This window comes from Typopeltis vanoorti, chromosome 10 (genome assembly GCF_054136105.1).
Source record: "Typopeltis vanoorti isolate ZY-2024b chromosome 10, IOZ_Tvanoo_1.0, whole genome shotgun sequence".
In the NCBI taxonomy this organism is placed as follows: Eukaryota; Metazoa; Arthropoda; class Arachnida; order Uropygi; family Thelyphonidae; genus Typopeltis; species Typopeltis vanoorti.
Genome location: NC_143558.1, coordinates 117293382 through 117305838, shown reverse-complemented (window position 1 = coordinate 117305838; position 12457 = coordinate 117293382). Strand labels below are relative to the sequence as shown.

Sequence of the window (12457 nt, the reverse complement as noted above, 5' to 3'; positions counted from 1 at the left end):
GGTAGGATTAACAGGATGTTGGTTAATATCATCAGATCATTTGTGGCATACTCTTTTACTTGCATTCATTTTTCGCTTCATAAAGATATGTTATCACTGAATCATGGAGCTGACATTAGAACCATTAGAATATATTATCATTTGCATAAATTGAGGTGATTTTTCCTATAGTTGAGTGTTTTTTTTTGCTATGTTTTAACTTAATAAGGAATGAAGGAAAAAAAAAAGACCACACACACAAAATACTTAAATTCAGATCTCATCTGCCAGCAGCTGTTTTTTCCATCCTACAACTGGGCATAACAGACTCTAGAAACAACTGTTTGCACTATTCTAGCATAAATTCATTCAGTGGAATCTGTTATTATGAGTTAGAAGTTGTTGGGTGTAATATTTTAACATATAATGAGAAATTGACTACTCCATAAAACTGAATCATTTAGTAGCAGAATGATTATAATTTCTATATATTGCTAATAATTTTCATAATACTTCTGAATACATAATTAGTATTATTTATAATTTTTCCAGTTTTACTTAGTAGGCAATCTCTTAAAATATACCAATTGTTTACAGCATATCAGCCAGCTAGAACAAGAAAACAAACTATTAATCAGTTATCTTCTCTGGAAGGAAGGAGAACCATTATTTTGGCAGTGGATGGTTAGTTTATTTTTATAATTGTTAAGATAAATATGATAATTTAAGAAGTTTGTTTGATACTGCATACATTTATATGGAAAAAAACTGATTCTGGTCATGAAGGTAATTGGATATGGTCTAAAAATAGAAATCCTTTGTGATAAAGAACTAATAGTAATGCTTTATTCTAATAGAGCACTTCACTTGAGCTTTTACTGTTGGATTTAACTACATAATTGTAGATATTTTGAAAAAAAATTAAAGAAATGGAATTCATCTAGATCTGTTTTTTTATGGTTTATAGTCTGTTATAACTGGGTCTCATCTGCAGTTAGTTACTTGAACTTAACAATTTCTCCTCCATTAAGCATCACTGTACATTTATGGAAATTTTTTGTGGAAAATTGTAGAAACAAAAAGAGGCATATCAAATATTCAAATTCAAATGTACAAAAATTTATTACAGATTTGAAGAAAAAAATTTAGATTCTAATAAGAGAATTTATTAGAAAATGAGAGCAATAAGTTAAATGCTCTAACCCAAACAATTCTTAAAACATTAATTAAAATGGAGAAATTAAAAATCTTGGATTCTTCTTTTTTTTTTTTTTTGAACAGCTTTTTCTTATGACTTTCATCAAAACAATCATATGGAGTGGAAAAAAGTAGCATAGCACTGTAAACAGTTTTTGTTATGTTCTACCATTGATTGGTCAAGTACTGAGGATATCTTAATAAATAATAATCAAGGGTACTTCAGGCTTGACCTGCCCACGTTGACTTTTGTAATAATATTTTTAGGATGAGGTTTGTTAGTTGTGTGCCTATTATATGCTTTTGGGTGTACATTTCATGTATTTTTCTAGTTAGTTTCCTGGTTCTGTGGTGAAAAATCCTTGTTTTTGGGATGTGAAATCATGCCACTCCATATGAGACTCTCACTCATCATCATCAGTTGAAAGCTCTGATAAATATTCTTTTCTTCCTAGATGGGATTTGAAATATTAATATTTAAATTATTGACATGTTTAATTGCTAACATAATATCAATTATTCTGGCATTGTCTAAGTTTTGGACATGGTTTTTCAAAAGGCCGTAGAACTGAAATTTCTGTAACAGAATCATCGGTTGTTAGTTGTTGTTTTTTTTTGTATTAATTATTAGACTTCAATTAGAATTGCACATTTACATTCTTTAGATCCCTTCCTTTCACCAAATATTGGATTATAGCATAAACACACCATAATGTTTAATTTTTTAATGAGATTCCTACTCACAAAAAGTAGTAAGCCCACTAGTACTGTGAGTCAACTAAGGATTTTTTTCTATTTTTATTAATTTTATAATTTTGTATTTTCATTTATTTTTTACACAAAAATAAACGAAATTGAGTAAATTATGTCAGTGAGACTGTAAAATATGATATCTCTGCAAGATATAGAAGAAATTTTTGATGGAAGGTTCTAGGGAGTTGACTGCCTTGATATGCTTGTTTAACATAAGTGGAGTATAACCTAGTAGTACCTTTTAACTATTAATATTTGGTCTTTTTATACTAAGTAAGAGACTTTTTTTAAATTTTAAATTCTTAAACATAAAAAAGAACAAAGACATTAATCGTCCTAAAAGCAGACAAAGGCAACTCAACAGTTATTATGAATACCAAAGATTACATAACGAAGATCGTTGTTTTAGTTTCTGCCACATGTACCTATCATATATTAGATGTAGATCCAACCATGAAAAACCACAAAGAGAACATAACAATCTCTTAATACATATGTCTAGATGGCCTCCGGAATTACAGCGAAATCTAAACTCTCTACACCCATTACCAGCACGCTTATATGGTGCACCAAAAGTTCATAAAGTTGGAGTTCCACTCCGTGGACGGTAGAAATTTTCCAACATACCTACTAGCCGGTCTGTTGAAAGAGAAGATAACGAAATCGGACTCTTTTATAAAGAATTCTAAGCATTTCATTGAAAGATTAAAAGGTATCAACATCTCAAATACAGACATACTTGCAAGCCTAGACATAGTGTCATTATTCACGAACGTACCAGTTGAAGAAGTGATTAAGATCATAGAAAATCTCTATCCACATGACATTGCTCAGCTTTTCTGCCATTGTCTCAAATCAGACTACTTTAAAGTAAATAATATAATGTATGAATAACTTGATGGCTTAGCCATGGGCAGTCCCCTTGTCACCACCTTGCACAGACCTGTTCGTGGAAAAACTAGAAGCTGACATCCTATCCAAAATAAATCCGAAACCATTAGTCTGGTGGAGATACGTGGATGATGTCTTCGTTATTTGGAAAAAAATGCCTTACATGAGTTCCTTCAAAAAATAAATTCTTTCCACTAAAAAATCAAGTTCACGTTAGAGTTGGAAAATAACAATCAATTACCTTTTCTGGACACACTAATAAAAAAAAAACACAAGAGAATGGACAAATCAAGCTCACAATCTACTGCAAACCTACAGACACTGGATGTTATCTTCACTTTAAATCTACTCACCATTATGCACAAATACTTAGCATTATACATATGCTTAAAAATAGAGCAACAAATATCATCACAGAAGAAAAAGATCTGATTGATGAGCTCTCAGTCATATCTAAAACTAGTCAAAAATGGTTACCCAAAAAATATTATCCAAAAGATTCTCAATAGAAACAGCTCACAGCGACAACCTCAAGTGACGCAGTATACATCGTCATACCTTATGCTGGCTCAATTTCAATGAAAATAGCAAAAATCATGAAGTCTTTCAACATCAGGGTTGCCTTCAAACCTGTTCAAACTACACAGCACATGTTAAGATCTAAGGACAGCATTGCTTTCTACAAGTACGCAGGTGTATATAACATCCCATGTTCCTGTGGACTGAATTATATAGGCCAAACATCACGAAGCCTAGAAATCCAAAAAAAAAAAACCACATAGGAGATGTCAACAACAACAGAACCAGACACCTCAGGATTGGCCCATCATTTCTTGATTTCAAACCACTCCATCCGATTGGGACAACAACTCCATGCCGTACATTGAAGAATATTTCAGATGTAGAAACTTTAAAGAAGCTGCAGTGGTACTCCGGACAGGAGACAATCTCAATAGAAATCAAGGCATGATACTAAAAAAGACATTTGGAAAAGCTTAATAAATTCACTATGCTTAGCAGAACTCAACTTCTCGAAAAACTATAAAGCGCGATCTACAAACAATGACTGAGTCTCCATGTTCTTAATATCATGCATCGTTTCAATTTTAATTAATTTTACTGTCATTATGCATTCCTTTTTAGCATTTAATGTTAATGTACCCATTTCTTGTCCCGAAGAAGATAGACAGACTTAAGCTGGTGAAACGTGTAGACGATTGTATACATGTATTTATAAAGAATCATGGTCCAATAAAATCCAAAAAAATGTCTCTTACTTACTAGTAGTACCTGTTAATGTATTTAAATTTTTACAGTAGTTATAAAGCCTGTGAATTTATTAAAACAAACTAATCTATATTATTGGTTATTATTATTGGATAATAGATTGGGACATTGGGTAGCGATCTCTGATAGATATCATCAGGTTTTGTATGGGGAAGCAATATCTTGGAAGAGAATGCCACTAATCATGTGCCTCAAGGGGGTGTCTGTTTTGGGGCCTTTCTTAACTTGTATTTAATGATATTAGGAAAGGATTGAATTTGAATATGCAGTTTTTGTAGATGATACAATGTTGAAAACTATGAAAAGTAGAGCAGATCTTGTGGCTTTACAATGGACTTGAATAGACTGGGTGTGGGGTTGCTTGCCAAATTAGTTTTGCAAAAAGATATGGTTTAAAAATTTGGGGAAAATAAAGATAGAATGCATAGTATGCAATTGATGGGGATATCTCGGAGGAGGTTGTGGAGATAGAGGTAACTGCATGGGGTAACACGGAGAGATAGAGGTAACACAGTACTAAAATTGTGAGGATGCACAACAGGTTATGGCAATGATGTGGAGGACACCTAATGTGTACAAGTAAGGAAATTGTGGTTCCGTGGTATGAGTCTTTGATCAGGCTACATATAATTCACTGTGCACAGATTCCTTCACCTAGTTTTCAGAAGGATGAAGAGGTATTGAAAAGGACAATACTGATGAGCACCAGATTGAGGATTCTGACTGGATGTAATGCTTCAGAGGAGCAGCTTCCCGCCTGCATTTGCTATCCCTTGGATTGGAGACAGCTTGACTGTAGTTACTTGGTCACTCCGGACGTATTCTGAGGCAGAGCAGTGTAGACTAGGTAGAAACAGAGGCGGGGTTACCTATTCTTCTGGATAGCAAGAATGATATCAATGATGGTGTTCTATTTCCGGTAAAGATATTAATTAAATGGGCTAATGCCATTGTGTGAGGAAAGACAACTTTCTCCCCCCGCCCCCATCATTAAAATTATGAATATGCTACATATAATAAATTTAGTTTAATCTTTTATCCAAGTATAAGCAAACAAAGTTGGCATCTGAAGTATCTTCAGGACTGAGGCAACTCGTAGTAAAGGTGGACCAAGCTCTCATCACTCCTTGTCGCTCACACTCCCATAATGCAAAGCACATCTCCTTGCGGACATGTATAATGCTATACATTAAGGGAAGGGCCACTACCCAGACCGATTTCGATCTTTATTGAGGTCTCATCAGTGGGAGCCAGACTCAGAAGTGGTGATACTAAGGCAGAAGCAATGGAGAGGGCATATTTACCTATACGAGTTGCCAAAAGGTGTGCCACCTTATTATTAAATTACTCTGGATTTAGAGAAAAATGTTGGAATTTTATTTTCCACTTGGTTAGACTATAATAAATTTAGTTTAATCCTTTATCCAAGTGTAAGCAAACAAAGTTTGTGCCTGAAGTATCTTCAGGACTGAGGCAACTCGTAGTAAAGGTGAACCAAGCTCTCATCACTCCTTGTCCAGACCCACTTCTGGGTCTGGCTCCCACTGACGAGACCTCAATAAAGGTCGAAACTGGTCTGGGTTTCAACCTTTCCCTTGAAACAGAGCTTGGCCCTTCCCTTAATGCATAGCATTATACATGTCTGCAAGGAGATGTGCTTTGCATTATGGGAGATACTGAAACAAGGAGTGATGAGATCTTGGTCCACCTTTACTATGAGTTGCCTCAGTCCTGAAGATACTTTAGGTGCAAACTTTGTTGGCTTACGCTTGGATAAAGGATTAAACTAAATTTATTATAGTCTAACCAAGTGGAAAATGCTACATATAAGAATGAGCCCACAGTATCTGGTGTGTCGCCAGGCCTACAGTCCCTGGAAAACCAAGTTCAGTAGAAAGCAGAACTATCAGACTGCATGTGGTAACTCCAAAACAAAATGAAAGTAAAGTGTAAGAAAACGAATTGCATTATTGCTACATACAATGTAAGAACATTAGCAGACAATGAAAAGGTAGAACTCGAATGAAATAAACATAATGAAATGGGATATAATAGGGCTAAGTGAAGTGAAAAGAAAATCAAAAGAACACTAAAATCTGGAAATGTGCTTTACTGGAAATAGAATAAGCAATGAAAGATATGAAAAATAATAAAATGCCAGGAGAAGATGGAATTAAACTTGAAATAATGAAAGCAGTAGGGAGAAATGTTAACTGAAAAAATAAATATTTAATAAATGCCTAAAAGAGAAACATATACCAAATAGCTGGAACAATACTAATCATGATATTCTTGTTGAAAAAAAAAGGGGGGGGGGGTAATAAAAAAAAATAGACTATAAGCTTACTATTATTTAAGCATATAAACTGTTTAAATATAATACACAAAATCACCAGATTATTGAATGAAGCCCAGCTTAAGTTGGATTCAGAAAGGGGTTTAGCACAATCTGTACTATTTATTCATTTATATATTTATATTCATTATTTATATGGTTACTCAATAGAGTCGAAGACTCATTGCAGGATATACACTCTATCCATTAACACAATACCTGTTATACATCTCCTTAAACCTATTCACTGTTGGGGTACAACTACTCTGGCAATTCATTCTTCTCATTCACCACTCTCCAAGTAAAGAACCTATTCTGCACACCCTTAACTAACTATACTCTTAAACAACTTCCAAGTGTGACAAAATTTCTTCTGTGTCAATCTTATAGAATATATTTAGTAACTTATAAGTTTCTTTCATAACCCCTTTTTCTCTACCTATCAGCTAAACTCTGCAGCTCTCACAAACTCAATCTGTCCTCATAGGGAACATTACACAGACCTGTCACCAGCTTGGTCACTAATCTCTGAATCCTCTTCACCACCTCCCAATACCTAAGAAATGCAGATGCCCAAATTTGTGTACAGTAGTCAACATGTGGCTAAATCACAACTTTATAAAGAGGGATAATAACCTCCCTTTCTTATCAGTATGTTCAACATCTAAGTAATTCTCTGAGCTATTTTGCCAACTCTTGCAATATGTCCTCTGAATTTGAAATCTTTATCCACCATCACTTCCCACATCTCTAGCCTTATAAATTTCTTACTAAACTAGTACCATCAATATGATATGAAGTGTGTAATCTTTTAATCCTGAAGTGCATTATCTCACATTTTACAACATTGTCCTTTGCTCACACTGCCAATTTATTTGAATCATTCTATGGGATATCTACATTGCTTTTATCAACTATTGCCCTTCCTAGTTTTGCATCATTGGAAACAATGAATATCCCCTTTAAAATCTTCAAATATATCATTAATGTACAAATTAAAGAGTAGTGGTCATAGTACAGAGCTCTTGGGGCACTCCACTAGTCACCCTCCCAGCCTCATATCCATTTGCATTTGCTCCAACTTATGTAATAGTTTTCCATGCAGTTTCTGTCATATGCCTTTGCTGAGTCCAGCAGTATCATGGTGTAACCATTTTCTTTATCCATTTCTGCTCTCACCTTATTATAAAATGTGAATAAATTACTGAGGCAGCACTTACCTTTTATAAAGCCATGTTGTCCCCTATAGATTATTATATCCCTATCCATCCATCCATTCCTGAATTTTACTTTTAACCAACTTTTCTAATACTTTAACCACGACTCCAGAGATACCAATTGGTCTGTAATTTGCTACTTCTGTCTTGGAGACCTTTATGTAATGGAACTATCTTACCCTGTTTCCACTCCTTGGAACCTTGCTATATCTGAGACTTAATACCCCAGGAGGCAAAAAGTTACAGACCTATTGCTTTATTGAGTTGTACCTATTGACAATCTGTTGTACAGAGCACCTTCTGTACAACAGATTGTCCACACCAATTATGCAGCATGTCCCGATTGAGCAAGCTGGTTTTAGAGAAAAACGTGGTTGCTGTGATCAAGTGCTCACTTTAACATCATACATAGAAGCTGGATTTCAGAAGCAAGAAAAAACATCAGCTGTCTTCTTGGACCTAACAGCAGCCTATGATACAGTATGGCGTTGAAGGTCTTATATACAAATTTCTTAGCATTGTCCCATGTAAACGGACTACACACTTAATTTCCTCCATGCTCACTGAACGTTTCTTTCAAGTTATATTAGGAAATAAAATGTCCCGACAATGAAAACTTAATAATGGTCTTCCACAAGGGTCAGTATTGGCACCCTTACTTTATAACCTATAGACATATGACTTGCCTGCTACCATCTCACGCAAGTTCTGTTATGCTGATGACACTGTAATTGCCATTCGACACAAAAACATGAGTCAGGCTGAAGACATACTTACAAAAGATCTGAAAACTTCAGGTGAATATTATAAAAAATGGAGGCTCCGGCTCAATTCAGACAAAACAGAAGTATCAAGCTTTCACCTTAATAATCACATGGCAGATGTCACTTTACATATCTTCTTTGAAGGATGTTTACTATGACACAATAAGTTTCCAAAGTACTTGGGCATTACCCTGGACTGCACGCTCTCTTACAAGCAACACCTAACAAACATTTCTGCTAAGTTAAGAACCCGTAACAACATAATACAAAAACTAATAGGCATGACATGGGGAGCAACAGCCGATAATCTGTGGATTACTGCTCTTGGTCTAGTTTTCTCTGTTGCCGAATATTGCTCACCAGTGTGGCTAAATAGCACACATGTTAAACTTGCTGATAGCCAAGTAAATAATACAATGAGACTGATTTCTGGCACAATTAAATCAACGCCCACACACTGGCTTCCAGCTCTTAGTAACATTGTTCCACCGAATTTGCGCAGGACTAAGGTTCTCTTACATGAGTATAAGAAAATCTTGGAGAACACAGCCCTACCAATACATTTAGATCTCCCAAACTTAAGTGTACGACGATTGAGATCAAGACATCCACCATTACAATTAGCCCAACTACTACTACATTCTAACTTTGACTTGAAACAAAAGTGGCAAGAACAGTGGGAGAGCCATACAGATGACATCACAAAATTTTCTCTCAATGAATTACAAGAAAGTTTTGATGCTTGCTCACACCTCCCACGAAAATCCTGGACTCAGCTTAATAGAATACGAACTGGTCATGGTGTATGTGCGGACATGCTTTTTAAATGGGGTAAACGACCATCCCCGCATTGTGATTGTGGAGCTCAGAGACAAACTGTGAACCATATTGTGACTCAGTGTTATCTCAGAGCATATTCAGGAGACAAATTGGACTTTTTAAGTGCTACACCCGAAGCTATGAACTATCTGACCAATATGGATGTAACCTTTTAATTTTATTGGTTTTTAAAATGACTTTTGACTTTTAATTTTATATGTTATTAAAGTGTATTGTACTGCATGTTTTGATATTCATGCCATACGAATAAATAAATAACAAAGTAGATTAAGCAACTTTGTCAGAGGCACTGCCAGTTCACGTGCACATTCTAACAGCAAACAAGCTGACATGTCGTCCATGCCCACTGCTGTAATTACATTGATATTTTTTTGATATACCGAGTACCTCCAGTTCATCTACCTCCATTCCACAACAGTCTCTGTCACATCAGTAACTGCAAAGTCACCACCTCTGTGATATACCGTTGTAAAGGGGATCACTTATTCACTGAACTATTTCTTTTGCTTCTGTCACTTTCCTACAATCAGCACTGAGTACAGTTATCTTTCTGTAATCATTGTTTCTCTTACTTGGTACATAGTGAAAAAAAGTCTTTTAGATTTACTTTGGCCTTCTTAGCTAATTTTCTCTCAATTTGATTTTGTCTCCTTACCATACTAGTTAGCCTTCTTGCTTATGCTTTATACTGCTCATGGGCATGCTGATCACCTTGTTTATATTCCTTCCACAATGTTTTTTTTTTTTTTTTTACAGCTCCTGTTTTATATTGGTAGTCATTCACTTAATGCCTGCTTGGTTTATCCTCCTGATCCTGGGTATGCACTGATACTACCTTGCTCAAACAATCCTTGACTGCTTCTCATGCACTAATAACATTCATTCCATGTAGTTTCTTATGCCATGGCACTGCTCCAAGTTGCCTCCTAAATTTGTCATAATTACCAGCTTTGTAGTTCTGCATAAACCCTTTCTTGACTGAAATTTCCACATGTTGAGCAACCTTCCAGGATAAGACTGCATGGTCACTTTCACTGATCGGAGGTAGAGTTGCTACTGCAGTTATACATAGCATCTTCTAATGCAATTATGAAATCCAACACTCTAAAACCTCTGATTCCTTCACATGCTGTTTCAGGTAATTATCCCTTAGTAACTGTATAAATTTCATTTTCCATTTTGCCATGTTCCCTTTCCTCCTCCTTCCAATCTATATCACTAGTTGAAAACTCCCATGATAATTGCTCAGCCTGCACTCATTGTGGTAATCTGTGCTGAGGCATGTTGTCCACATCTTTTTCTGGACCTCCAGGCCCACTGAAGCAGCAACCAACAATATATTTTGTCCTATCGGGCTCTATCTTGCATCAGAAAGCCTCAAATGAACCATTTCCGTTTGATCTACAATCTTCCTTCTGTTTTTCTTGGTTGTATTACTAATGATACTAATGAGTATCGTTAGTATCATTAATACTAATGATAGTATTACTATCAATAGTAATACTTCTCCTCCTGCCCTGTTTCCTCTATCTTCTCTGAAAATACAATATCCATTACATTCTATCCCTATAACTACATCATTCTCTGACAACCAGGTCTTGCTAATGCTAATAATATTTTGGCCAAGTTGACCTGACCAATGCTAAAAGCTCCTCTCCTTTATTTCTGATACCATGGGCATTCATGTGCATTTCAAAATTTCAACATTCTCTTGGGCCCATAGTTACCCTTAAATAATGTCATTACCTGCTCATTCAGATTTAAAACCTGGGAAACTGCACCCAGCTCTTCACAATCATTCCTGCACTCACACTTGTTTGTTCCAGGGGTGGCTTGAGAAATGCTTGATTGCTTCTCCCTAAGATCTCTAGTTTTCATGGTTTTGCACTTCCAACATTTCGCTGAACAACACTTTCTCCAAGCACCTGACTCCAAAACCATTTAAGTGCAGTCCATCAGACATATATAGGTCATTAAGTCCATCAAATTCACTCCACACATCTATAAACCGCACACCATTACTCCTACACAATCTTCTCCTTGGCAATCATGGCCTTTCTCAATTCTGTCGTGTGTTATACTAAGGCAACAGACTCACAATCTTTACTTTCTTAGTCTTCATTGCATCTTCTAACAATTCTTTCATATATTCTCTTATTGCATATTTCTCACCTTTCAAATCATTTGTGCATGCCTAAACTTGTTCACTTCTTTCTTTTGCAAACTTAAAGATTCACTAACACCCTTTATCTTTGTATCTAGAAAACATGCTTTCATTACTTTCTCATTAAGTATATACCTCTTATCATCGAATCTCCATTAGTAAACCCCTCTAGTACAACCTGTAGAGGTGTGCTAGAGGGGTTTACATCTGCATACATTGAATCAACTAAGAGAGAAGTGCAGAAAATACAACTTTCCATTGTACTTGGTTTTATAGATTATAAAGAAAAGACTTTAATTCATTTTCAAAATGAGCAGTTCTAATAGCAATGAAGAAACATGAAGTGAAGTGAAGTAAGCCAAAATTATATACAGCTAATAACTGAAATCTGTGAAAAAGACTTGCCAGTAACCTTTTATATTTGATCAAAACAGGAAATATGCCAAGACATAATATTTCACATAGTGGCCATAATTAAGTAGCCCAAATTATTTAATGCAGTATTAGAATTATGCGTTTGGCGAACTAGATTGGAGTGACAATGGGATTAATATCAAGGGGTTTAAAAAAAAATCATTCACAAAATGCTGATGATTTTGTAGTAATAGCAGACCACAAAAGAGAATCAGAAGAAATGAATGAATTACATACAGTATCAAATAAAGTAGGATTATACATCAACTAGGAAAGTAGATAACAGAAGAACAAACTGTAAAATAGAACAAGTGTAAGAATACATATACGTAGGAAGAACTTTTACATTAGGAAAAAAAGCATTTATGAAGAAATAAAAACAATTCAGCTGGACTTAGATGGCTTTTGGCAAACTGAAACATTTTCTGTGCAGTAAAATAAAATCAGAAAATAGCTAACTTTTCAACTAGTGAGTCATCCCATTTATGGCGTAAGGATCGGAGATATGGCCAATAACCAAACAAATGCTGAACAAAGAGAAGCGCATGCTTAACATCAGACTGCAAGATAAGACAAAGAATGAAGATATAAGAAAAACAGAACTGTTAGATATGAA

At 35.2% G+C, this 12457-nt stretch overlaps 1 protein-coding gene across 2 annotated transcripts in view; it reads left to right on the top strand.

Annotated features, from left to right (window-relative positions):
• LOC150102728 (tubulin epsilon and delta complex protein 1-like) overlaps positions 1–12457 on the top strand; it is a 220276-nt gene that overhangs the window by 181330 nt on the left and 26489 nt on the right. For both annotated transcript variants that reach the window (XM_090399399.1, XM_090399398.1), the window contains one exon: positions 577–663. In XM_090399399.1, the coding sequence (XP_090255525.1) occupies positions 577–663 (87 nt within the window). The remainder of the gene's footprint in view (positions 1–576; positions 664–12457) is intronic.